This window comes from Lepus europaeus, chromosome 9 (assembly GCF_033115175.1).
Source record: "Lepus europaeus isolate LE1 chromosome 9, mLepTim1.pri, whole genome shotgun sequence".
In the NCBI taxonomy this organism is placed as follows: Eukaryota; Metazoa; Chordata; class Mammalia; order Lagomorpha; family Leporidae; genus Lepus; species Lepus europaeus.
Window position 1 is genome coordinate 26,633,203 of NC_084835.1, and position 26,690 is coordinate 26,659,892.

Genomic DNA, 26,690 nt, shown 5'->3' on the forward strand with positions numbered 1-26,690 from the left:
ACGGTTTAACAGGCTAATCCTCCACCTTGCGGCGCCGCCGGCACACCGGGTTCTAGTCCCAGTTGGGGTGCCGAATTCTATCCCGGTTGCCCCTCTTCCAGGCCAGTTCTCTGCTGTGGCCCGGGAAGGCAGTGGAGGATGGCCCAAGTCCTTGGGCCCTGCACCCACATGGGAGACCAGGAGAAGCACCTGGCTCCTGGCTTCGGATCAGCGAGATGCGCCGGCCGCAGCAGCCACTGGAGGGTGAACCAACGGCAAAAAGGAAGACCTTTCTCTCTGTCTCTCTCTCACTGTCCACTCTGCCTGTCAAAAAAAAAAAAAAAAAAAAAAAATTAAAAAAAAAAAGGAAACCAAACTCTCTCTCCCTGCCTCTGCCTCTCTCTAACTCTGCCTTTCAAATAAGAAATAAATCTTCTAAAAATTTTTTAAAAATAAAGACAAATTCTGCAGTTTCTTGAAAGGATAAACCGATCACCTGAAGGTAGCTCTTTAAAATGGAACTGCTCGGCGTCCTCTGCAGCCTTCCCGTGAAGTATCAATGTGTCCCGATACTTCCGATGAAGTTTGAATTCTGACACTGGATTTGGTACTGGCAGATCTTCACAGCTCTCTTTAGAATCCAGTTTCAGAGTCTGAGTCATCAACTGGACCAAGTCACTCATTTCATTTGTATGACCTTTCCTGAAAAAGAAAAAAAAAATTCCCCTCATTATTTAATTGGTTTCATGAGAATTTTTTCATTAAAAAAACAAACAAACAAAAAAAGGGAGCGGGCATTGTGGTATAGCAAGTCAAGCTGCCATCTGCGATGCCTGTGTCCTATATGGACACTGGTTTAAGTCCCAGCTGCTCCACTTCCTATCCAGCTCTCTGCTATGGTCTGGGAAAGCAGTGGAAGATGGCCCAATTGCTTGGGCCCCTACACCCATGTGGGAGACCCAGAAGAAGTTCCTGGCTCCTGGTTTCAGACCGGCCCAGCTTCTGCCATTATGTTCATTTGGGGGAGTGAACCAGCGGATAGAAGATCTCTCTGTATCTCCCTCTCTCTCTGTAACTCTGCCTTTGAAATAAATAAAGCTTTAAAAAAAATAAATTCAAAATGAGCTTTAGTGACTTCTGCTTCTAAGTGCTCAAATAAGCCTCCCATAAATAACAACTAAAAATTAGACAAAATGCTAAAATCAACTACATGGAGGCAATGAAGAATGAATGAAATCTGTAGGCAATTCTAAAATCGGTATCTTTCAGCCTAAGTGCAGGCCACAGGCAGCTCAAAAAACAAATCTTTCTGGCCTAGAGAATCCAAGGACAAAATTTGGGACAACCACCATCACTACAAAGTGAAAGAGGAATCTTGGAAAGGAGAGGGCCCAGAAAAAGCAGCTTCAGATTCTGTGTACATTTTTTTTTTAATATTTATTTTATTTATTTGAAAGGCAGACTTACAGAGGAAGAGATTGTCTATCTACTGGTTTACTACCCAAATGGCTGCAACAGCTGAAGCTGGGTCAGGCAGAAGCCAGGAGCCAGAGTGGCAGGAGCTCAGGTACTTGGGTCACCTTCCACTGCTTTCCCAGGCACATTACCTGGGAGTTGGATCAGAAGTGGAGCAGCCAGGACTCAAATATGGGATGCTAGCATCACAGGAAGTGGCTTAACCCACCACCATGACACTAGCCCTATGTGTACAAATTCTGCCCAATCATTTCCAGTAACTTAACTACACTCAAGTACAATGCTCAAGAATATTTAAAGAAATACAAACATATCAGCCCCAAATTAGGTAAAACTGACAGTATCTGGCATCCACTCAAAAACTACCATACAGGGCATGTATTTGACATAGAAATTAAAATACTGCTTGGGACACTGGCATATTTTTTGTAAAGGTTTATTTTTACTTGATTGAAAAAGTTACACAGAGAAAGGGAGAGAGATCTTCTATCCACTGGTTCACTCCCCAGATGGCTGCAATGGCTGCAGCTGGGCAGATATAAAGCCAGGAGCCAGAAGCTTCTTCTGGGTCTCCCATGTGGATTCAGAAACCAAAGCACTTAGGTCATCCTCTGCTGCTTTCCCAGGCGCATTAGCAGGGAGCTGGATAGGAAATGGAGCTGCCAGGAATTGAACCAGAGCCCATATGGGATGCCAGCACTGCAAACAGCAGCTTTACCCACTATGCCACAGCACCAGCCCCAGCGCACCAGCATCTAATATCAGAGTGCCCGGGTTCAAGTCTTGGCTCTGCTCCTAATTTCAGCTTCCTGCTAATGTGCACTCTAGAAGGGAGTAGGCAATGGCTCAATTAGTTGAGTCCTTGCCACCTACATAGGAGAACCAGGATTGAGTCCCAGCTCCAGCTTCAGCTGGTCTGGTCCCCGGTATTGTGGGCATTTGGGCCATGAACCAGCAGATGAGGTATCTGTGTGTGCCTGTGTGTCTGCCTTTCACAGTGTTGTGACACAGCAGTTTAAATTATATGATGCTGGCATCCCATACTGGAGTGCCAATTCAAGTCCCAGCTGCTCTATTTCTGATCGAGCTCCTTGCTAATGCACCTAGGAAAGCAAATGATGGCCCAAGTACTTGGAACCCTGCCACCCAGGAGAGAGACACAGATGGAGTTTCAGGCTCCTAGCTTTGGCCTGACCCAGTCCCTGCCATTTTGGCCATTTGGGGAATGAACCAGTAGATGAAAGATCTCTGTTTCTCTGTATCTCCTTCTCTATCACTTTGTCTTTTAAATAAATAAAATAAATATCTTTTAAAAAAAGAAATAATCAAACATAGAACTGCAGGAAAATATCACAAAATTATGAAGCAAAAAAGTGACATGCACGTGATAGAATTACGAGATGAGACCATTAAAATGCTTAAAATGTATTCCATTTGTCCAAAGTAGATGAAAATACAAACAAGTTAAGGAGTAGTATGGAAGATATAAAAAAGATCCAAATCAAACTTTTAGAGATGAAAAATACAACATGTTAAATACAATGGAGGCTGGTGCTGTGGTGTAACAGGTAAAGCTGCCGTCTGCAGTGCCAGCATCCCATGGTGCCAGTTCGAGTCCCGGCTGCTCCACTTCTGATCCTACTCTCTGCTATGGCCTGGGAAAGCAGTAGAAGATGGCTCAAGTCTGTGGGCCCCTGCACCCACATGGGAGACCCAGAAGAAGCTCTTGGCTTCTGGCTTCAGATCAATACAGCTCTGGCTGTTGCAGTTATTTGAGGAGTAAACCAGCAGATGGAAGACCTCTCTCTCTCTGCCTCTCCCTCTTTATAACTATGCCTTTTAAATAAATAAATAAATCTTTTTAAAAAGTATAAAGGATAGGAGTAAAAATTAGATCCTTCAGAAAAAGATTAGAGAACCAATCTTTCAGGAATAGTAAGAGCAACAGAATCTATGAAAAAAAATAAAACAGAGAAAAAGTAGAACAAACAGCTTCAGTGGGCTGCAAGACAACTTTGAGCAGCCTGATATAAATGTAACTGGAGTCCCCAGGAGGGCATGGGAGATCCAGAAAATACATGAAGCACTAGTGGTCAACACATCCGATAAGAAATGAAATGAAAACCAGATGTGTTCACAGAAGAGATATCATTAGCTCTAGCATATATCATAAACCATTTATAATTACAATGTTATCAGTGAGAGTTCTGCAAGTCTCAATACTACAGCAAATGTACATTTAGGATTAATTCTATCAGAAATAGTTTATGTATTATGTAGGGAGACAGTAAAACAAGAGCTTACCCTTCCCTGGAATCCCCATCTGACTTATCAGTTGAACTTGTAGAAGAACTTAACTCATCCTCTGACAGACAATGAATCAATTTCCTTTCCTATTTATGTTAGAAAAAAACAAAATACCATGACACACAACCAGAATATAATACACAAAATAGTCTTGGATGCACTGACTAAACACAAGTGATGTTAACTGCAATTTCACAAGTGAAACTAAAGGACGTAAACACTGAAGTTACTTTACATAACTGATGTCCCGGTTCACGCATGAAGTTCACCAGAGGAGCATGAGGAACATCAAGGTGAGCTGTTACCAGGCCTGGAGAGCCTCAGCTGTGAAGAAATTTCCTTTCCTGAGGACAACAAATGAACAGCTCCGCTTTTCAACCCCCAGGCAGACAGCTTATCCCAGAAGCAATACTCGTATTTCATTTCATGTAGTTATTTTTTTTAATGGTGAAACAGTCCTTTTTAAAATGTATTTTTAGTTTTTAGCAGATTCACAGTGATTTGTAGAAACAGTCTAAGAACATGATATTCCCTTTCCCCCCCTCCCCTCTCACCTCCTTCATTTTCTCTTTCTTTTTTTAGACTTTGAGATAACATATTTTAAATTTACATTATAGTAAAAGGCTTAATACTTCACAAGTTTAACAAGTAAAACGCAAAAAGACTAGTTTAGTGGGCATACAGGCAACAGCTAAAAGCAGTAATTGAATGGAAAAATTATCACTACACCCATATATAGTAAACTTTAAAATAATCACAGGTCATTAAAACTACAGCACTGTCACATTTTAGCCACTGGTGTGACAAAGGTATAAAACAAACTTCTACAAAACTATATTGGCAGCAATCCTGAGACACATAAACATTTCTTTCTTTATTCATTCTTTTGTTTGTTTTTTTGTTTAAATTTTAGCTCCCACTTATAAGGGAGAACATGGGGTATTTGTCTTTCTGAATCTGGTCTATTTCACTCAACATGAGGTCATCCAGTGTCCATTTTGCTGCAAATGGTAGAATTTCATTCCTTTTTATAGATGAACAGGACTACTGGTATTTTAAATTTGATGGAATGCTACCTCAGCTTATTCATGTGAGACTACTAAAGTGCTTAATGAATTACCTGAAATAACCACATACAAATCTTACAATTTTGGGAAATGGAGAAAGTAGCCTTAATTAGTGGTGTAAATAAATGATGTTATTAAAGAAACAATACCTTCAATACTTTCAAAGCAGGAAAAATTATTCCCCAGGGTATTATACAGAGCGGTGAACATGGGTTGGAAACCTTGCAATTACCCATGTAGCCACCAGATGGTGTCCCTGCATCAACCATAGGAGAGAAGGTAAGATAAATGACACCAACAGGCAAGACCAGCAAGTGAGAGGAAAACTGAGCCCTGCAGACCACACAGCAGAAGCAGCAAAGGGTGTGGGCGGGCACCGTGGTGCATCAGGTTAAGCCTTCTCCTGCAATGACAGCATTCCATATCAAGAGTGCTAGTGGCCGGCGCCGTGGCTCAATAGGCTAATCCTCCGCCTTGCGGCACCGGCACACAGGGTTCTAGTCCTGGTCTGGGCGCCGGATTCTGTCCCGGTTGCCCCTCTTCCAGGCCAACTCTCTGCTGTGGCCCAGGAGTGCAGTGGAGGATGGCCCAAGTGCTTGGGCCCTGCACCCCATGGGAGACCAGGAGAAACACCTGGCTCCTGGCTTCGAATCAGCGCGGTGCACCAGCCATAGCGCACCAGCTACAGCGGCCATTGGAGGGTGAACCAATGGCAAAAGAAGACCTTTCTCTCTGTCTCTCTCTCACTGTCCACTCTGCCTGTAAAAAAAAAAAAAAAAAAAAAAAAGTGCTGGTTCGAGTCCTGGCTGCTTCGCTTCCAATTCAGCTCCCTACTATCGCACTTGGGAAGGCAGCTGATGATGGCCCAAGTGCTTGGGCTCCTACCACTCATAAAAGAGACCCAGACTTTCTGGCTCCTAGCTTCTGCCTGGCCCAACCCTGGCTACTGCAGCCATTTAGGAAGTGAACCAGCAGATCCAAGATCTCTATCAACTGATCTCTCTCTCTCTCTCTCTCTCTCTCTCTCTCTCTCTCTCTCACTGGCAGATGAGAGAAATACCTATCCCTGACACCATTTTTCAAATTTAAAAAAAAAAAAAAAAAAAAGCAAAATGCTGCCCAGTGAAAGCCCTTAAGAATTCCTGTTTAGGGGTCAGTGCCATGTGGTGCAGGTTGATCCTCTGCCTGTGGTGCCTGCATCCCATGTGGGCGCCGGATATAGTCTCAGTTGCCCCTCTTCCGATCCAGCTCTCTACTGTGGCCTGGGAAAGCAGTAGAGGATGGCCCAGGCCTTTGGGAAGAAGCTCCTGGCTCCTGATTGGCGCAGCTCTGGCCATTGTGGCCACCTGGGGAGTGAACCAACGGAAGGAAGACCTTTCTCTCTGTCTCCCTCTCACTGTCTGTAACTCTACCTCTCAAATAAATAAATAAAATCTTTAAAAAAAAAAAAAAGAATTCTTTTTTTTTTAATTTTTTTTGAGTTTTTTTTTAGAGAAAGGTCGTCCTCTTCGCCGTTGGTTCACCCTCCAATGGCCGCTGCGGCCGGCACATCGCGCTGATCCGAAGCCAGGAGCCACGTGCTTCTCCTGGTCTCTCATGCAGGTGCAGGGCCCAAGCACTTGGGCCATCCTCCACTGCCTTCCCGGGCCATAGCAGAGAGCTGGCCTGGAAGAGGGGCAACCAGGATAAAATCCGGTGCCCCGACTGGGACTAGAACCCGGTGTGCCGGCACCACAAGGCGGAGGATCAGCCTGTTAAGCCATGGCGCCGGTCAAAAAAAAAAGAATTCTTGTTTAAAGGCTACCTAAGATTGTAAACCAACTGTCAATTGTTTACAAGAATGCCTCAGAGGTCAGCGTTGTGTTGCAAAAGGTTAGCTACTTGCAGTGCCCATAACCCATATGGGTACTGATTCGAGTCCCGCTGCTCCACGTGTTTTGTTTTGTTTTTTCTTCCAAGATTTTTTTACTTGAAAGTCAGAGTTACACAGAGAGAGGAAGAAACAGAGATCTCTCATCTGCTGGTTTACTCCCCATAACAGTTGGCTCTGGGCCAGGCAGAAGCCAGGAGCATCTTCTGGGTCTCTCATAATGGGTCCAAATCCCTGAGCCATCCTCTGCTGCTTTTCCTAGACCATTACTGGCTGTTCTACTTTTTTTTTTTTTTTTAATAATTTTATCCAGAATCATGCAATGTCCTTCTATTTATTTAGATCATCTTTTATGATCTCTTACTACAGCTTTTAAAAATTTTTTAAAAAGATTTATTTAGTTAGTTGAAAGGCAGTTACAGAGGGGCAGAGGCAGAAAGAGAGAGGTCTGTCTTTCATCTGCTGGTTCTTTCCCCAAATGGCCACAAAAGCTGGAGCTGGGCCAATCCAAAGCCAGGAGCCTGTAGATTCTTCTGGGTCTCAAATGTGGGTGCAGGGTCCCAAACACTTGGGCCATCTTCCACTGCTTTCCCAGGCACATTAGCAGGGAGCTGGATTGGAAGTGGAGCAGCAGGAGTTGAACTGGTGCCCATGTGGGATGCTGGCACTGCATGCAGCAGCTTTACCCACTATGCCACAGCACCGGCCCAGGTTGCTCTACTCTGATCCAGCTCCCTGCTAATGCACCTGGGAAGGCAGCAGAAGATGGCCCAAGTGCTTGGGTCCTGGTACCCATGTGGGAAACCTGAATGAAGCTTCTGCCTCCTGGCTTCAGCCTGGCACAGTCCTGCTTATTGTGGCCGTGTCGGGAGTGAACCAGCGGAGGAGGAGCTTTCGCTCTCTCTCTTTCTCTAAGTAACGTCTCCTTTCAAATAAGTAAAAATCAATCTTTAAAACAAACAAACAAACAAAAAAAGGATGCCTCAAAAATTCATTCCCTAATGGGTCGAACAATCATTTCAGTGATCATTTGCCAGTTCCTCTCTTTATCAAGACTGAAGGCAGCTCTGTCTGGAATAAGTGGAGCTGATGTTTATGAGGTGCTGCGCTAGGCTCGCCAGCAGCAGACATGTCCACCTCTCCCTCATGAGTGTGTAACGCACCTTAGAGACACTGCAGTCGGAAGAGGACCGTCGGGCAAGGGGGCGCTGGCCTTCCTCCTGTGGTTTCCCTGGCCCCACTGCACTCACAGCTCTCCTCACTGAAGGGCCTGGAAAAGCAAACACCCCCAGGGACTGTGGTGGGCTGGCCTCACCTGGAGAAGACTTTATAATGGATTTGGAAGATAGCCCAGCAAGGTTCAGCCCAGACATAACTCATCACCACCTTGGCGTCTGACCCGAGTTCAGACCTCAGCTCTGGGTCTCCCGGCTCTGTGACCCTGGGCAAGTTACTTACCTTCCCACAGCCTCAGTTTCCTCAGCTGCAAAGAGGGTAATGCAGCTGACTCTGATGGCTGCTGCAAACATGAAACAAGGCCCTTAAGATGCTGAGCTTAGTGCTTAAGACACGGTGAGCATTTACTAAATGCAAACTGCTAATGACGTCTTTGGGTAACAACAGCATCCTTCCCCTAACTTCCTCTGTGCTCTGCAGGAGACAACACTGCCCTGACCAGGGATCTGAACACGGAACGAGTTCACAAGTTTCCACCTGAAAACCCCCCACTCAATGGTCTTCTGCTCTTTTTAAAAATCCTCTTTCTCTAAAGATACCTGTTTCAGATTCAACAGCTAACGATTTTTCAAAAGGCTTGACTAAGAAATTTCAGAAACTCTTTCATCAACCACCAATCAGATGAAGAACAGAGGTCAGCTTTACCTGAGGGGACCGCCTCCTCCTGGGACTGCTTTAGTCGTCTCCTCTCTCTGGCTGATAATGGGCGATCCTTTAAAAAAAAAAAAAAAAAAAAGAGTCATTTCCATTCCTGCCGACTGTTCTCACAGCACCTACAACACTTGATGTATCACCTGGGACTAAGAGAAAGGCGATGCACTGGCATTTCAGGGAGTGATCGTTGGAAACCAGTCTACATCAGGGTAACACGACCAGCAAGGAAGGGCCACAGTCCTTGCTTGTAACAGGGGCTTATTTCTGGAAGAGTAAATGGGACTTCTGCAATTGACATACTCAGAATCTACTTCTGCTGACCAACTATGGAACCACAGACCTGTGCATTTCCTCAAGGCTGCTGAGGATCCCAAATCTGTCTCTTCCAGTATTTGGCAAAGAAACAGAGTTTAGATGTTTTAACATGAAACTTCACAATATATGCAGGATTTTACAACCCAAAGGTTTTTAAGGTTTTTAAAAAATCTGAGAGATACTCCCACACACCTTTGATGACAGTTCACTGCTCCCTGAACTGCTCCCAGACCCAGTGACCACTCTACTTGGGTTTTCAGCATCTTTCTGTGTTGATCTAACAGCCACGTTTCCAACAGTGGGATGAGAAGGCAAAAGTCCAGAAGGTGCCTCGTGGATCTTCAATAATTTAAAAACAAAGAGAGATTGTTAGTTTCATATACAGCAACCTCCAAAGAGCACCACTGGTAGGTCTTCTATGTATCTGCCAAAACATTCCATTTTTTTTAAAGACTTATTTATTTATTTATTTGACAGGTAGAGTTACAGACATTAAGAGGAAGAGACAGAGAGAAAGATCTTCCTTCCGTTGGTTCACCCCCAAAATGGCCACTACAGCCGGAGCTACGCCGATCTGAAGCCAGGAACCAGGTTCTTCCTCCTGGTCTCCCATGTGGGTGCAGGCACCCAAGCACCTGGGCCATCTTCCAATGCTTTCCCGGGCCACAGCACAGAGCTGGACTGGAAGAGGAGCAACCGGGACTAGAACCCAGTGCCCATATGGGATTCCGGCGCCGCAGGCAGAGGATTAACCAAGTGAGCCACGGCACTGCCCCTCCCCCCTTTTTTTTTTTTGACAGGCAGAGTGGATAGTGAGAGAGAGAGACAGAGAGAAAGGTCTTCCTTTTTGCCGTTGGTTCATCCTCCAATGGCCGCTGCGGCCGGCGCATCGCGCTGATCCAAAGCCAGGAGCCAGGTGCTTCTCCTGGTCTCCCATGCAGGTGCAGGGCCCAAGCACTTGGGCCATCCTCCACTGCACTCCCTGGCCACAGCAGAGAGCTGGCCTGGAAGAGGGGCAACCGGGATAGAATCCGGCGCCCCAACCGGGACTAGAACCCGGTGTGCCAGCGCCGCAAGGCGGAGGATTAGCCTGTTAAGCCACGGCGCCAGCCGCCCCATTTTTTTTTTTTAAGAGACTGCCAAATGTGAATGGCCTTCTAAAAAAGCCTGTGGAGAGCGTGCCTGTGAGAGTTACCTGAAGAAAGGAGGTGCCCCCGGAGGAAGTGTGCAGAGAATGAGGGAAGAACTGTCCACAGACGCAGTAAGAAGGGATCGGAGATACCCCCTCTCAAGGTGATCTGTCCATCTGTGCTGAGAAGATAAATCCTTCACTCTGCTTTCCACTCTCTGATACCCGAAAACCAGCATGTAGCATCTTGCTGTGACCCTTCTGCCTACGTTCCCGGGATTTCTATGTGACCTTCTGGTAGCCGTTAGTTGTTCTAAACAGAAACTGAGCTTCCCAACATTTAGCAGCACCATGACTTACTGCAAAGAGACCTCCACCGACCTGTCTCTTTCTCCCAGTGTGCTCAGTCTGTTCTCTCTTCTTCTGTCGTCTCTGTCGAGACAGAGAGGGTTCAGACCCCGAGTTGTGTGGCTGGATTCTGTCTAGATTTTCTGCAATACATTCCCCGGCAACCTGGTTCTTAAAAATAATAAAATGAGTCACACACACATGAGAAAACCACAGAACAATGAAGCAGTCTTCTGAGCTTTTCAAATGGACAAACTCTCCGTGCCTACTTCTAAAACTGTGAATGACAATGAGAAGGAGAAGTTGTCTTTCTCAAAATCAATGCTCATTTGCAGCACTGACAGGCAAAGACAAAATGCTGGCATCAGTTATTTAAACATTCTGCCTTCTTCCTTTCCCTCCAGACAAAAATAATATTTTTGTTAAAGATTCATTTATTTATTTGAAAGAATTACAGAGAGTGGGAGAGACAAGGAGAGATCTTCCATCTGCTGGTTCACTCCCCAGATGGCCACAATGGCTAGGACTGGGCCATCTTCCACTGCTTTTCCTTGGCCACTAGCAGGGAGCTGGATTAGGAGTGGAGCGGCCAGGACATGAACTGGCACCCATATGGCACGCTGGTGTTGCAAGCAGCAGTTTTACCCACTACACCACAAAACAGGCCCCCCAAAATAATTTGTTTATTAAAATCATTCAAATAGTGATTATCCTGAAATTATTAATGTTTGATTCAGTTTTTAAAATAAATTTCTACATAACTTTAATTTTTTAAATTATATGAGAGGCAGAGAAACAGATAAGAGTTCCCACCTGCTGAGAAACAGGTAGGAGTTCTCACCTGCTGGTTCACTCCCCAAACACCCACAACAGCTGGAGCTGGGTCAGCCTGAAGCTGGAAGCTGGGAATGCAATCCAGGTCTCCCACATGGGTGGCAGGGGTTCAAGTACTTAAGTCTTCACCTGCTGCCTCCAAGAATGTGCGTTAGCGGGAAGCTGGAGTTGGGAATGGAGCCAGGACTTGAATCCATGTTCTCCTACAGGAGATGCCGATGTCCCAACTAGCTTCTTAACCACTAGGTCAAACACCTACTCCATACTAAGCTTTCTACTCCTAAAATCAATGTTTTAAGTAAAAGCCAATATATTTTTTTTTTTGACAGGCAGAGTGGACAGTGAGAGAGAGAGACAGAGAGAAAGGTCTTCCTTTTGCCGTTGGTTCATCCCCCAATGGCCACTGCACTAATCCAAAGCCAGGAGCCAGGTGCTTCTCCTGGTCTCCCATGCAGGTGCAGGGCCCAAGCACTTGGGCCGTCCTCCACTGCACTCCCAGGCGCCCCAACTGGGACTAGAACCCGGTGTGCCGGCGCCGCAAGGCGGAGGATTAGCCTATTGAGCAACAGCGCTGGCCTAAAAGCCAATTTAATACACATTTACTCCCCAAGCAAATATTAGTAATTTGGATGCATCCTAAAACAGCACTGAGGGCTGGTGCCGCGGCTCACTAGGCTAATCCTCCGCCTTGCGGCGCCGGCACACCAGGTTCAAGTCCTGGTCGGGGCGCCGGATTCTGTCCCGGTTGCCCCTCTTCCAGGCCAGCTCTCTGCTGTGGCCAGGGAGTGCAGTGGAGGATGGCCCAGGTGCTTGCGCCTTGCACCTGCATGGGAGACCAGGAGAAGCACCTGGCTCCTGGCTTTGGATCAGCGCGGTGCGCCAGCCGCAGCGCACTGGCCGCGGCGGCCATTGGAGGGTGAACCAACGGCAAAGGAAGACCTTTCTCTCTGTCTCTCTCTCTCACTATCCACTCTGCCTGTCAAAAAAACAAAAAACAAACAAACAAACAAAAAAAAAACCAAAAACAGCACTGAGAAGAGCAGTGAGTTTGGAGTCTGATGGAGTGATATGTAAGTTTAATCTCCATGACCTCAGCTTCCTCATCCAGCATTCCCCACAATCCAGTCATCCATTGGTGTTCATGGTAGAACTGGTTCTGGAAACTCCCCTTGGATACCAAAATCCAAGGATGTTCTAGTTCCTTACACAAAGTGATATGATATTTGCATATAACCTACTTATAACTTTTCCTATACTTTAATCATCTCTAAATTTAAGTGTCTCTAGATTTCTTGTGGCTCAATAGGCTAATCCTCCGCCTTGCGGCGCTGGCACACCGGGTTCTAGTCCCGGTAGGGGCGCCGGATTCTGTCCCGGTTGCCCCTCTTCCAGGCCAGCTCTCTGCTGTGGCCATGGAGTGCAGTGGAGGATGGCCCAAGTGCTTGGGCCCTGCACCCCATGGGAGACCAGGAGAAGCACCTGGCTCCTGGCTTCGGATCAGCACGGTGCTGTAGCAGCCATTAGAGGGTGAACCAACGGCAAAAGGAAGACCTTTCTCTCTGTCTCTCTCTCTCACTGTCCACTCTGCCTGTTCAAAAAAAAAAAAAATTTTTTTTTAAATTTTATTTGAAAAGCAGACTTACAGAGAGAAAGAGAAGGAAAGACAGAGATTTTCCATCTGCTGGCTCACTGCCCAAATGGCCACAACAGAAGGAGGTGGATTGGTCTGATGCCCAGAGCCAGGCGCTTCTTCCGGGTCCCCTACATGGGTGCAGGGGCCCAAGCACTTGGGTCATCCTCTGCTGCTTTCTCAGGCACATCAGCAGGGAGCTGGATCAGAAGTGGAGTAGTCAGAACTTAAATTAGTGCCCATATGGGACACCGACACCACACGCAGTGGCTTTACCTGCTGTGCAATGGCACCAGCCCCTAGATCACCTTTAAAAAGATAAGTTCTATGTAAAAATTGTTATACTACATTGTTTAGGGAATAATAATAATAATAAAAAAATCGTGTTCAATACAGACAAAAGTTTTTTTCTGATTTTTTTTTTTTTTTGACAGGCAGAGTGGATAGTGAGAGAGACAGACAGAGAGAAAGGTCTTCCTTTTGCCGTTGGTTCACCCTCCAGTGGCCGCTGCAGCTGGCGCATCGTGCTGATCCGAAGCCAGGAGCCAGGTGCTTCTCCTGGTCTCCCATGCAGGTGCAGGGCCCAAGCACTTGGGCCATCCTCCACTGCCTTCCCAGGCCACAGCAGAGAGCTGGCCTGGAAGAGGGGCAACCGGGATAGAATCCGGCGCCCCAACCGGGACTAGAACCCGGTGTGCCGGTGCCGCAAGGCGGAGGATTAGCCTGTTAAGCCACGGCGCTGGCTCCTGAATCTTTTTGATACACAGTTGGTTGAACCCATGGGTATGGAAGCTGTGGATAGAGAGAGCCAACTCTGGGAGGTTAGTGGAAATGGTACACAAAAGGAACCACGGGCTATATCTGGCACACATTACATGCTCAAAAGAACAGGAGCTTTGGCCGGCGCCGCGGCTCACTAGGCTAATCCTCCGCCTTGCGGCGCCGGCACACAGGGTTCTAGTCCCAGTCGGGGAACCAGATTCTGTCCCAGTTGCCCCTCTTCCAGGCCAGCTCTCTGCTGTGGCCAGGGAGTGCAGTGGAGGATGGCCCAAGTGCTTGGGCCCTGCACCCCATGGGAGACCAGGATAAGCACCTGGCTCCCGCCATCGGATCAGTGCGCTGCGCCGGCCGCGGCATGCTGGTCGCGGCGGCCATTGGAGGGTGAACCAACGGCAAAAGGAAGACCTGTCTGTCTCTCTCTCTCACTGTCCACTCTGCCTGTCAAAAAATAAATTTAAAAAAAAAAAAAAAAAAAAAAAACAGGAGCTTTGATAGCAGTAATAATGATAAAATGAATTACCTCTTAAGTTTTGAACATCACGAAAGACTTAGTGATTTATGTAGATAGGTGGTTTTAGAAACTGAGGCTTGTCAAACACTAAAATAAGAGATTATTTTACTTATTTTCAATATTTTTTAAAAAGACTTATTTATTTATTTGAAAGGCAGAGTTACAGAGGCAGAGAGAAAGAGAGGTCTTCCTTCTGCTGATTCACTCCCCAAATGGCCTCAACAGCCGGAGCTAGGCCAATCTGACACCAGGAGCTTCTTCCGAGTCTCCTATGGGGTACAGGAGCCCAAGCACTTGGGCCATCTTGTACTGCTTTCCCAGGACATAGTAGAGAGCTGGATCAGAAGTTGAGCAGCCAGGACTCAAATCGCTGCTCATATGGGGTGCCGGCAGTGTAGGTGGCGGCTTAACCCACTATGCCACAGGGCCAGCCCCTATGTGAATAATTTTTAACTACCAGAATTACCTGTTTTAGATGGACTTTGGTAGTTAATATCAATCAATCAATAAATTTTTATCAACAGCTTACTATGTGGTACATTTTAGAAAGCCATTATCAGGGCCGGAGTTGTGGCACAGCAGGTTAAGCCTCGACCTGTGACACTGGCATTCCATATGGGTGTTGGTTCAAGACCCAGCTGTTCTACTTCTGATCCAGCTCCCTGCTAATGCACCTGAGAAAGCAGTGGAAGACAGCCGAAGTCCTTGGGCCCCTACACCACATGGGAGACCTGGAAGCAGCTCTGGCTCCTGGATTCTGCCTGGCCCAGCCCTGGCCACTGCAGCCATTTGGGGAGTGAACCAGTGGATGGACAATCTCTCTGTCCCTCCTCTCTCTATAACTCTGCCTTTCAAATAAATTTTTTTTAATTAAAAAAAAAAAAGAAAGCTATTATCATCAACACAACATTTTTAGGTCTTTGACAAACATAAAATTGTAGATAAAATAACAAATTTATTCTTCCAAGAGTATATCTAATACAGGATGTATAACACAGTAAATGACTAATTTTACAATATTATTATATAATAATCTAGTTGAACAGAGACCAAGATAATAAACAACAAATGACCCAGTTCTGGAAGACAGAAATAAATGTTCCTCTACTGGCAATAGTAAGTATAGGATGTTCCAAATAAAGCTTATGTATGTATGAAATGACAGGAACAAAAGACTTAAGGAATTTCTCCATGAAATCTAACTGATCCTGAAAAAAAGCCATTCCACTTTCATGAAAAAGAAGAAAAACAAGGAGTAATGCCAGACGTAAAATTCTATTAAAACACAAAAAATCTGCTCTAAAATCCTGGTGTAACAAATGAATTTGATCAGGAATAAGATGGGTAAATACTTTTACCTCTTCTATTCAACACTGCACTGGAAGTTCACACCAGGAAATTTAGGCAAAAAAAAAAAAAAGGAGGCAGGTTTAGCACAGCAGGTTTAGCCACCACAGGCAATGCCAGCATCCCACAAGGATGCCAGTCTGAGCCTACCTCCAATCCAGCTCCCTGCTACTGGCTTAGGAAAAAGCTATGAAAGATGGTCCTGCCGGCGCCGTGGCTCAACAGGCTAATCCTCCGCCTTGCGGCGCCGGCACACCGGGTTCTAGTCCCGGTTGGGGCACCAATCCTGTCCCGGTTGCCCCACTTCCAGGCCAGCTCTCTGCTGTGGCTAGGGAGTGCAGTGGAGGATGGCCCAAGTCCTTGGGTCCTGCAACCCATAGGAGACCAGGATAAGCACCTGGCTCCTGCCATCGGAACAGCGCGGTGCGCCAGCCGCAGCGCGCTACCGCGGCGGCCATTGGAGGGTGAACCAACGGCAAAAGGAAGACCTTTCTCTCTGTCTCTCTCTCTCACTGTCCACTCTGCCTGTAAAAAAAAAAAAAAAAAAAAAGAAAGAAAGATGGTCCTGCTACCTATGTGGGAGACCCAGATGAAGCTGCTGGCTCCTGGCTTCCACCTGGCCCAGTCCCAACCATTGCAGCCATTCGAGGAGTGAACCAGCAGATGTAAGATATTCATTCATTCATTCTCTCTCTCTCTCTCCCTTCCCTCTCTCTTTCAAATGAATAAAATTAATCTTAAAAGCAGAAAGAAAAGGAGTACAGACAGGATAGGAAGAAGTGAAACTATCATCTCTATTTGCAGATGGCAATGATCTTGTATTCAGAAATTCCTAAGGAGTCCACTAAAAAAATATGAGAATGGGGGCCAGCACTGTGGTGCAGCGGGTTAAAGCCCTGGCCTGAAGCACTGGCATCCCACGTGGGTGCCGGTTCTAGTCCTGGCTGCTCCTCTTCCAATCCAGCTCTCTGCTACGGCTTGGGGTAGCATGAGAAGATGGCCCAAGTCCTTGGGCCCCTGCACCCACGTGGGAGACCTGGAAGAAGCTCCTGGATTCTGGCTTCGGATCGGCACAGCTCTGGCCGTTGCGGCCATCTGCGGAGTGAACCAGCAGATGGAAGACCTCTCTCTGTGACTCCTTCAAATAAATAAAAAATAAATCTTTAAAAAATATACGAGAAGGAGCCAGCGCCGCGGCTCACTAGGCTAATCCTCCGCCTTGTGGCGCCGGCACACAGGGTGCTAGTCCCGGTCGGGGCACCGATCCTGTCCCGGTTGCCCCTCTTCCAGGCCAGCTCTCTGCTGTGGCCAGGGAGTGCAGTGGAGGATGGCCCAGGTACTTGGGCCCTGCACCCCATGGGAGACCAGGATAAGCACCTGGCTCCTGCCATCGGATCGGCGCGGTGCGCTGGCCGCAGCGCGCCTACCGCGGCGCCCATTGGAGGGTGAACCAACAGCAAAAAGGAAGACCTTTCTCTCTCTCTCTCACTGTCCACTCTGCCTGTCAAAAAAAAGAAAAAAAAAAAATATATATATATATACAAGAAGGAATAAACAAATTCAGCAAGGTTGCAGAACACTAGATCACTAAAAACCAAATCAAATGTACTTCTTTTTAAATTATTTTTTATTTAAAAATATTTTATTAATTTGAAAGGCAGAGAGACAAAGAAAGGGAGAGACAGAGAGAAAGATCTTCCATCTGCTGGTTCACTCCCCAGATGGCTGCAATGGCCAGGCTGAGCTTCTGGGTCTCCCAAATGGGTGCAAGGGCCCAAGGACTTGGACCATCTTCTGCTGCTTTCCGAGGCACATTAGCAGGGAACTGGATCAAAAGTGGAGCAGCTGGGACTGGAACCAGAGCCCATATGGGATACCAGCATCTCAGACACTGGCTTAACAGGCTATACCACAGAGCCAGCCCCTCAAGGTACACTTCTATATGCTAGCAGAGAACAATCCAAAAATTAAATTGTGAGAAGAATTCCACTTACAAAAAGAATAAAACACTTAGAGATAAATTTTTAAAAAATCTTTTTAATTAAAAAAAAAAAAAAAGACTTCATACTGGAAAAAAGCATTTCAGGGATCAGACCAGTGGCACAGTAGGCTAAGCCTCGACCTGCAGTGCTGGCATCCCATATGGGCACCAATTTGCTTCCCAGCTGCTCTTCTTCCAATCCAGCTCTCTGCTTATGGCCTGGGGAAGCAGTAGAAGATGGCCCGAGTGCTTGGGCCCCAGCACCCATGTGGGGGAACCAGAAGAAACTCCTGGCTCCTGGCTTCAGGTCAGCCCAGCTTCAGCTATTGCGGCCATTTGGGGAGTGAACCAGCAGATGAAGCTCTCTCTCTGTCTTTCCTTCTCTCTGTTTGTAACTACACCTCTCAAATAAAAAAAAATAAAATCTTATTAAAAAAATTTTTTTGGGGGGGTGGACCAACGGAAAAGGAAGACCTTTCTCTCTCTAACTTTGCCTGTCCAAAAAAAAAAAAGGTATTTTTTAATGTTAGCATTCTTTACAAAGGTTGTCAGGATAGTCTTAAAATTCATATGGAGAGGCCAGCATTGTGATGCAGCAGGTTAGGGCCCAACTTGGGTACCACCACCCCATATCTGCCAGTTTTGAGTACTGGCTACTCTGTTTCCAATTCAGTTTCTAGCTAGTGCACCCGGGAAAGCAGTGGAAGATGGTCCAAGTATTTGGGGCCCTGCCACCCATGTAGGAGACCAGGATGGGGTTCCTGCCTCCTGCCTGAGACATGGCTGTTGTGACCATTTAAGGAGTGAAGCAGCACAGCCACGATCTCTGTCTCTCTCTCTGTCTCTGTCACTGTGCCCTTCAAATAAATAAACTTATTTTAAAATTGACATGGAAATGCATAAAACCCAAAAGATAGAAAAATATCAAAAAATAATGATAAAAGTTGGAAGACTCACACTTCCTGATTTCAACATTTATTGCAAAACTACAGTCAGTGATGCAGACAATGTATTAGGATAGACATATAGATCAGTGGAACAGAACTGAGACTTGAGAAATAAACTCTTACTATTTATAGTGTATTGATTTTCAACAAGGGTGCCAAGGCAATTCAAAGGACAGAATAATCTTTTCAACAAATGGTGCCGTGACAACTGAATGTTCAAATACATAGGGAATCAAGCTGAATCCCTTCCTCATGCCACACACAAAAATTAACTCAACATGGATCACAGACCTAAATCTGAGAGCTAAAACTATCAACTCCTAGAAGAAAACTTAGGAATAAATATTCATGATACCAAAAGCACAAGTGACAAAAGAAAATACAGACAAAATTGTTTTTCATCAAAACTTAAATGATTTGTACTTCAGAGGACCGTAAGAAAGTGAAAAGGGGGCCAGCGCTGAGGCATAGTATTAGGTTAAGCTGCTGCATGTGAGGCCAACAACCCATACTGGAGCGTCAGTTTGAGAGCCTGTTATTCCACTTCTGATTCAACTTCCAGCATATGTGTCTTAGAAGACAGCAGAAGATGGCCCAAGTACTTGGGCCCCTGCTACCCACTTGGGAGACCATGAAGGAGGTCTTGGCTCCTGGCTTCAGCCTGGTCCAGGCCCAGCTATTGTGGCCATTTGGGGAGTAAACCAGCAGATGCAAGATCTCTGTTTCTCTCTGTGTCAGTCTGCCTTTCAAATAAACAAATACTAAAAAAAGAAAGTGGAAAGTAAAATCACAGAATGAGAGACAATATTTTCAAGCTTTATATCTGATAAGGGACTGGTATCTAGAATAAAGAATTCTTCCAATTCAATAATAATTTAAAAAATAAGTAAACCAAATAAAATTAACAAAGGATCTGAATAGATTATTTCCCCAAAGCACATACACAAATGGCCAAGAAGCATGTAAAAGATGCTCAACATCTTTGATGCAAATCAATCAAAACCATGGTAAGATACCACTTCACATCCCCTAGTATGGTGCTGATCAAAACCATGGGTAAAAACAAGTGCCGACACAACGATGCAGAGAAACTGAAGCCTTCATATATTACCGATGGGAAGTAAAATGATACAGCTGCTTTGGAAAATAGTTACCATATGACCAGCACATCCACTTCCAGGTATATACCAACAGAACTGAAAATATACATCTACACAAAAACTTACACTGTCTACAGTCACCCAAAAGTGAAAGCAACCCAAATTTTCATCAACTTATGAACAGATAAATAAAATATTATCCATACACAGTAAAATTTGCAAATAAAAAGGAATGAAAAGCTGATACACAGTATACCATGAATAAACCCTAAAAACATCCCGTAAGAAGCCAGATATTAAAGGCTGTACATGATAAGACTCCCTTTATATGAAATGCTCGGAACAGACATCGCCAAGGGTCAAGATAAAGGGGAATGGAGAGTGGCTGTTACTAGGTATAGGTTTTTTGGAGGGGTGGGTGATGAAAATATTCTATGTTTAAATTAGAACACAGAACAACTTGATTTTCCTAATACGACAGCTAGCACAAAAATCAAACATGACCCACATGCTAGTAACGACACCTTTCAGTCTCCTCTCTGAAACCAGTACCTGGTGTGTATCACTCTCCAGGTCCTGTGGCTTTTGGTCTTTGTGTAGGGGCTGCAGAGGCTTCGTCACTGGTTCATTCCTTTTGCCAGTGCCATCATCAGGGGAGCAAGTGGGAGCCAGGTTTTCAGGATGAGCATGGGACTGAGCGGAATCCTTCAGCCCCTCCTCCTTCACTTGAGAAACGCTACATTTATTTCCTGGCTCATCAGAGGCATCTAAGTGGATCTGTTGATTGTGCTGAACAAAGCCATCACTCAGTGAGTCCCTCCTTTCTGCAGGTAAGATGTCAATATCTACCCTACTGAGTGTGGCTAGTGACTGTGCAGTACTGCTCATGTCAGGTTTGCTGGTGTGGCCCTTCAGATCAGCAGGTGACTTCAAAGGACCACTGAGCACAGGTTTCTCCTGGGACAAACATGCATCTTCACCCTGAGTGAAAACATAGTTTCAAGTTATTACAGCACTCTTCACACCATATACAAAAAATAATTCAAGGGGCCAGTGTTGTGGTGCAGTAGGTTAAGCCACCGCCTACATCCCCGACATCCCATACGGGTGCCTGTTCAAGTCTCAGTTGCTCCAGTTCCTATCCAGCTCCTTGTTAATGCACCAGAGAAAGCAGAAGATGGCCCACATCCTTGGACCCCTGCCACCCATGCGGGAGACCCAGAAGGGAGTTACCGGCTCCTGGATAAAAGATCTCTGCCTCTCCTTCTCTCTCTATAACTCCGCATTTCAAATAAATAACAATAGGTTCCTCAAAAGGCTAACTATAGAATTACTATGTGACCCAAGAATTCCATTCCTAGTTTTACATGCCGAAGAATTGAAAGCAGGGATTCAAGTAGATAACTGTATGCCAACATTTACAGGACATTAATCAAAACAGCCAGAAAGTGGAAACAATCCAAATGTCCACCAGCTAATGAGGGGATAAACCATGTTGTATATAGTGGAATATTATTAAGCCATAAAAGGGAACACAGTTCTATACAGCTACAGCATTGTTCAACTTTGAAAACATGCGAGGTGAAATAAGCCAAACACAAAAGGACAAATATTGTGTGATTTAGTTATACAAAATATAAATGACAGACACAGATTCAGACAGGAAGTAGGTAAGAGGTCATCAGAGCTTGGGGATAGGGCAAATAAAGAGATATTGCTTAATAGATACAGTTTGTGTTTAGAATGCTTAAAGAGTTTTAGAAGATAGTGGCGATGGTCGCAAAACATTGAATGTAACTAAGGACACTGAATTGTACACCCAAAAATGGTTAAAATGTGACCAAGTGGGATTTATTCCTGGAATGCAAGGATGTCTCAACATGAAAATCAATGTAATAAATCACATGAACAATATATCTATATATATACAGATATATTGATATAGATATATACCTAGATATATATGAACAAAATATGTATATCTCTCTATATATATCTAGATATACATATATAGATAGAGATATATATCTCTCTCTACATATATATATATAAAGCCCACAGTGAACATCCTATTTTAAAAAGTGAAAAATGAAAAGCTTTGCCCCTGAGGTCAGGAACAAGGTAAAAATATTCATTCTCATCTGTTTTATTCTATATAATACTGGAAGTTCCAGCCAGAGTAATTTTTTTAAAAGACTTATTTATTTGAAAGGCAGAGTCACAGAGAAAGAGAGAGACAGACAGAGAGAGAGTTCTTCCACCCACTAGTTCACTCCCCAAATGGCTGCAACAGACGGGGCTGGACCAGGCCAAAGCCAGGAGCTAGGAGATTCTTCCAGGTCTCCCAGATAGGTGGAGAGCCCAAGCACTTGGGCCATTCTCTGCTGCCTTTTTTTTTTTTTTTTTCAGTAGGAAGCCAGATCAGAAGTGTGGAAGTGTGGAGCACATGGGATGCTGGCATTGTAAGCAATGGCTTAACTCGTTGTGCCACAGTGCCAGCCCCCCAGCCAGTGTAATGAAGCAAGAATAATAAATAAAAGACAGCAAGATTGAAAAAGGAAAAAGCAAAATTAGCTCTGCTCCCAGATGATATCAACCCTAAAAGAAAACCCTAAAAGATTCCACAAAAGAACTGTGGAACTAATCAATGGATTTAGCAAAGAGGCAGGAAACAAAGTCAACACAAAAAAATCAGTTGTGTTTCTATACCCAAACAATTAACAATGTGAAAAGGAAATTTTACAGAATAATTCCATTTATAACAGCATCAAAAAAAATAAAATAACCAAATAAAATTAACTTAACCAAAGAGATGGAAGACTTGTACAAAGAAAACTAAAAAAGGTGACTGAAAGAAAATAAAAACTACATAAATAAATGGAAACACATCCCATGTTCCTGTATTGGAAGATTCAATACTGTCATGAAGTCAGCACTAGATTCAATGCAATCCGTATCAAAATCCCAAAAGATGCCTTTTGATGAAATAGAAAACCCATCCTGGGGCCGGCACTGTGGCTCACTTGGCTGATCCTCCGCCTGTGGTGCTGGCATCCCATATGGGTGCCAGTTCTAGTACCAGTTGCTCCTCTTCCAGTCCAGCTCTCTGCTGTAGCCTGGGAAAGCAGTGGAGGATGGCCCAAGTGCTTGGGCTCTTGCACCTGCATGGGAGACCAGGAGGAAGCACCTGGCTCCTGGCTTCGGATCGGCACAGCGCCGGCTGTGGTGGCCATCTGGGGGGTGAACCAACGGAAGGGAAGACCTTTCTCTCTGTCTCTCTCAGTGTCTATAACTCTAACTGTCAGATAAATTAAAAACAACAACAACAACAACAAAAACCATCCTAGAGTTCATATGAAATCTCAAGGGATCCAAACTAGTCAATCTTGGAAAGGAAAAATAAAGCTCAAGGACTCACTTTCAGTTTTCAAAGATTTATGTATGTAGACATTTAAAAGGCAGAGTGACAGAACAAGTGCAACAGTGAGAACAAAACCTTCCTTCTCTGGTTCCCTCCCCACATGGTCACAAGTGCCAGATCCGGGACAGGCTGAAGCCAGGAGCCAGGAACTCCATCTGGTCTCCCACATGGCAGGCAAGGGGCCAAGTACCTGGGCCATCTTCTGTTGCCCTCCAAGGAAGGCACATTAGCAGGAAGCTGGATCAGAAGCAAAGTAGCTGGAACTGGAACCAGCACTCTAAGGGATGCTGGTGTTACAAGTGCTGGCTTAACTCACTGTGCCACAACAGCAGCCCTAAATGACTTCTGACAAGGATGCCAAGACCATTTGTGTTAGTTCATTTTCTGTGTCTATTCACTGAGTACCGCAAACTGGGTAACCTATAAAGAATAAAAGTTTATTCAGCTCACAGTTACAGAGGCTGAGAGGCCCCAGGTCTAAGAGTGTATCTGATGAGGGCCTACCTGCTGATGGGAACCGCAAAGTCCCCAGGTAGTATATGGCATCACATGGAAAAGGGATGCCCTCAAAAGACAGCTGAACTGGCTTTTATAACAGAACCACTCTGGATAAGCTATTGATCCATTTATCATCTCTTGACATCTCGCAACGGACATTAAACTTGAACATGACTTTTGGTGAGTACTTTCAAACCAAAGTACTACTGAATGAGGAAAGGACGGTCTTTCCAATAAATGGTGCTAAGAAAACTGGTATCTGCAACAAAAGGATGAAGCTGAATACCATATAGAAAAATTAACTCAGCATGGATCAAAGAGCTGAACACAGGGTAAAAGCCCCACAACACTGGATTTGGCAGTCATTTCTTGAATACCAAAGGTATAGGGAAATAAAAGGAAAAATAAAAAGTTAGACTTCATGACAATTAAAAATTTTATCACTGGGGAGATGCTGTGGCCTAGCAGGTTAAGCCAACACTTGGGCTCCCCACATGCCATATCAGAGTGCAGGTTCAAGTTCCAGATATCTGGCTTCTGATCCTGTTCCCTGAAAAGGCAGCAGATGACGTCCCCATTACCTGGACCCTTACCACCAACATGGGAGACAGAGCTGGATTTCTGGGCTTCTGGCTGCCATTTGGCCTAGCCCAGGCCATTGCAGCCATTTGGGGAATGAACCAACAGATAGAAGATCCCTTCTCTCTCTCCTCTCTCACCCTCCTTCCCTCTCTGTTACTGCCTTTCCAATAAATAAATAAATATATCTTAAAAAAAAAAAAAAAAAAAAGATTTTGCTTGGGATGCCTGGTTTGAATTCCAGCTCCTCTGCTTTCAAACAAACTTCCTGCTAATGTATACTCTGGGAGGGAACAGATGATGGCTCAAGCTCTTGGATCCATGCCGCCCATGGTGAAAACTTGGACTGCATTCCAGGCTCCTGGGTTCAGCCTGGCCTAGCCCTGGCTTTTGCAGGCATTTAGGAAGTAAATCAGCAGAATGAAGATTTGTCTCTCTACCTTTCAAATAAAAATGAATACAGTATTTTTTTAACGAAAGTGACTGCTTAATGGGTAAAGGATTTCCTTTGGGGTGATTAAAAGGTTTTGAAACTAGATAGAGATGACAGTAGCACAATCTTTTGAATGTCTTAAATGCACACAACTGCTCACTTTAAAGTAGTTCATCCTCAGGCCAGCACTGTGGTGCAGCAGGTAAACCCGCTGCCTACAGTGCCAACATCCCATATGGGTGCTTGTTTCAGTCCTGGCTACTCCACTTCCTATCCAGCTCCCTGCTAATGTTCCTGGGAGAGCAGCAGAGGAGGGCCCAAGTATTTGGTCCCCTGTACCCATGTGGGAGACATGGAAGAAGCTCCTGGCTCCTAGCTTTAGCCTGGCCCAGTCCTGACCATTGTGGCCATTTGGAAAAAGAACCAGCAGGTGGGAGATGGATAGTTCTCTTTCTCTGCCACTGCCTCTCTGTAACTCTGCCTTTCAAATAAATAAATCTTTTAAAAATAAAAAATAAAAATAGTTAATTTTGTATAGAATGAATTTCACAAAAAAAATTCTAAGAAATTATAGCACTGATTTCATGAACAGTTTGACACTGTGGAAAGTAAACTAACTCCCTTCACTACTCTTTCTTTACAATACAAAATTAATTACACAACAGAATCTCTAGTACAGCAAAATCATTTCACACCAAATAATTTGCCAAGACAACTTGCTATTTAAAATAGAGTTTCTAAAACATGTATCCTTTAAAAAGAAACATACCATTATACATGACTTAGAGTCCTCAGAAGAGGGTGGCTGGGAGTAGGCTACTTCATGATTTGCCTCTGAGTTTCTCAACAGCACTGCAGCCTCAGGCTTGGATTTACAGTCACCATTTTTAATGTTATTCTTGCAGGTTTTTCTTTATGAAGAAAAAGAAGTTATCATCAATACATTGAACATTAAGCGGTTTTATGTACATGTAGAAAATGTGTATGTACATTACACTTTCTTAAAAAAATGCACCATCTACAGAGAAGTGTTAAAAATATATAGGGAAGGAGCCAGCGCTGTGGCGCAGCGGGTTAATGCCCTGGCCTGAAGCACCGGCATCCCATATGGGCGCCGGTTTGAGACCCGGCTGCTCCACTTCCTGTCCACCTCTCTGCTATGGTCTGGGAAAGCAGCAGAAAAAGGCCCAAGTCCTTGGGCCCCTGCACCCACGTGGGAGACCCAGAGGAAGCTCCTCGCTCCTGGCTCCAGATCAGCGCAGCTCTGGCCGTTGCGGCCATCTGGGCAGTGAACCACTGGATGGAAGCCCCTATCTCTCTCTCTCTCTGCCTCTTCTCTCTCTGTGTAACTCTGACTTTCAAATAAAATAAATAAATCTTTAAAAAAAAAATCTCTAAGGCAGGAGCCGGTGCTGTGGTGTAGCAGGTAAAGCTGCTGCATGCAGTGCCAGCGTCCCATACGGGCGCCAGTTCGTGTCCCGGCTGGTCCTCTTCCAATCCAACTCTGCTATGGCCTGGGAAAACAGTAGAAGACAGCCCAAGTCCTTGGAGCTCTGCACCCACATGGAAGACCAAGAAGAAGCTCCTGGCTCTTCACTGGCACAGTTCTGGCCGTTGCAGCCAATGGGGAGTGAACCAGTGGTTGGAAGACCTCTCTCTCTCTCTCCCTGCCTCTCCTTCTCTCTCTGTGTAACTCTGATTTTCAAATAAATACATAAATCTTTTTAAAAAAAAATCTACAGGGCAGAGACCAGCACTATGGCATAATGGGTAAAGCCGCCACCTGCAGTGCCAGTATCCCATATGGGTGCCGGTTCGAGTCCCGGATCCTCTGCTTTCTGATACAGCACCTCTGCTACAGCCCAGGAAAGCAGAAGATGGCCCAAGTCCTTGTGTCCCTGCAACCATGTCGGAGACCCAAAAGAAGCTCCTGGCTCCTGGCTTCGAATCGGCAAAGCACTGGTCATTGCAGCCATTTTGGAAGTGAACCAGTGAATGGAAGATTTCTCTCTCTCTACCTTTCAAATAAATAATAAGTCCTTTTTAAAAAATCTACTGGGCGGCCGGCACCACGGCTCACTAGGCTAATCCTCCGCCTGCGGCGCCGGCACCCTGGGTTCTAGTCCCAGTTGCTCCTCTTCCAGTCCAGCTCTCTGCTGTGGCCCAGGAGGGCAGTGGAGGATGGTCCAGGTGCGTGGGCCCTCCACTCGCATGGGAGACCAGGAGGAAGCACCTGGCTCCTGGCTCC

General features: G+C 45.3%; 1 protein-coding gene across 9 annotated transcripts in view; it reads right to left on the reverse strand.

The window, feature by feature from the left end:
- The window catches only part of NEK4 (NIMA related kinase 4), a 49,618-nt gene that overhangs the window by 10,049 nt on the left and 12,879 nt on the right, over positions 1–26,690 (reverse strand). For 7 of the 9 annotated variants that reach the window (XM_062201062.1, XM_062201068.1, XM_062201060.1 and 4 more), the window contains 8 exons: positions 25,212–25,353; positions 20,064–20,492; positions 10,415–10,552; positions 9,097–9,243; positions 8,581–8,647; positions 7,863–7,969; positions 3,760–3,848; positions 476–681 (listed from right to left, as the gene is read on the reverse strand). In XM_062201062.1, coding sequence (XP_062057046.1) covers positions 476–681; positions 3,760–3,848; positions 7,863–7,969; positions 8,581–8,647; positions 9,097–9,243; positions 10,415–10,552; positions 20,064–20,492; positions 25,212–25,353 — 1,325 coding nt within the window. The other 2 variants (XM_062201061.1, XM_062201066.1) reach the window with 2 other exon arrangements.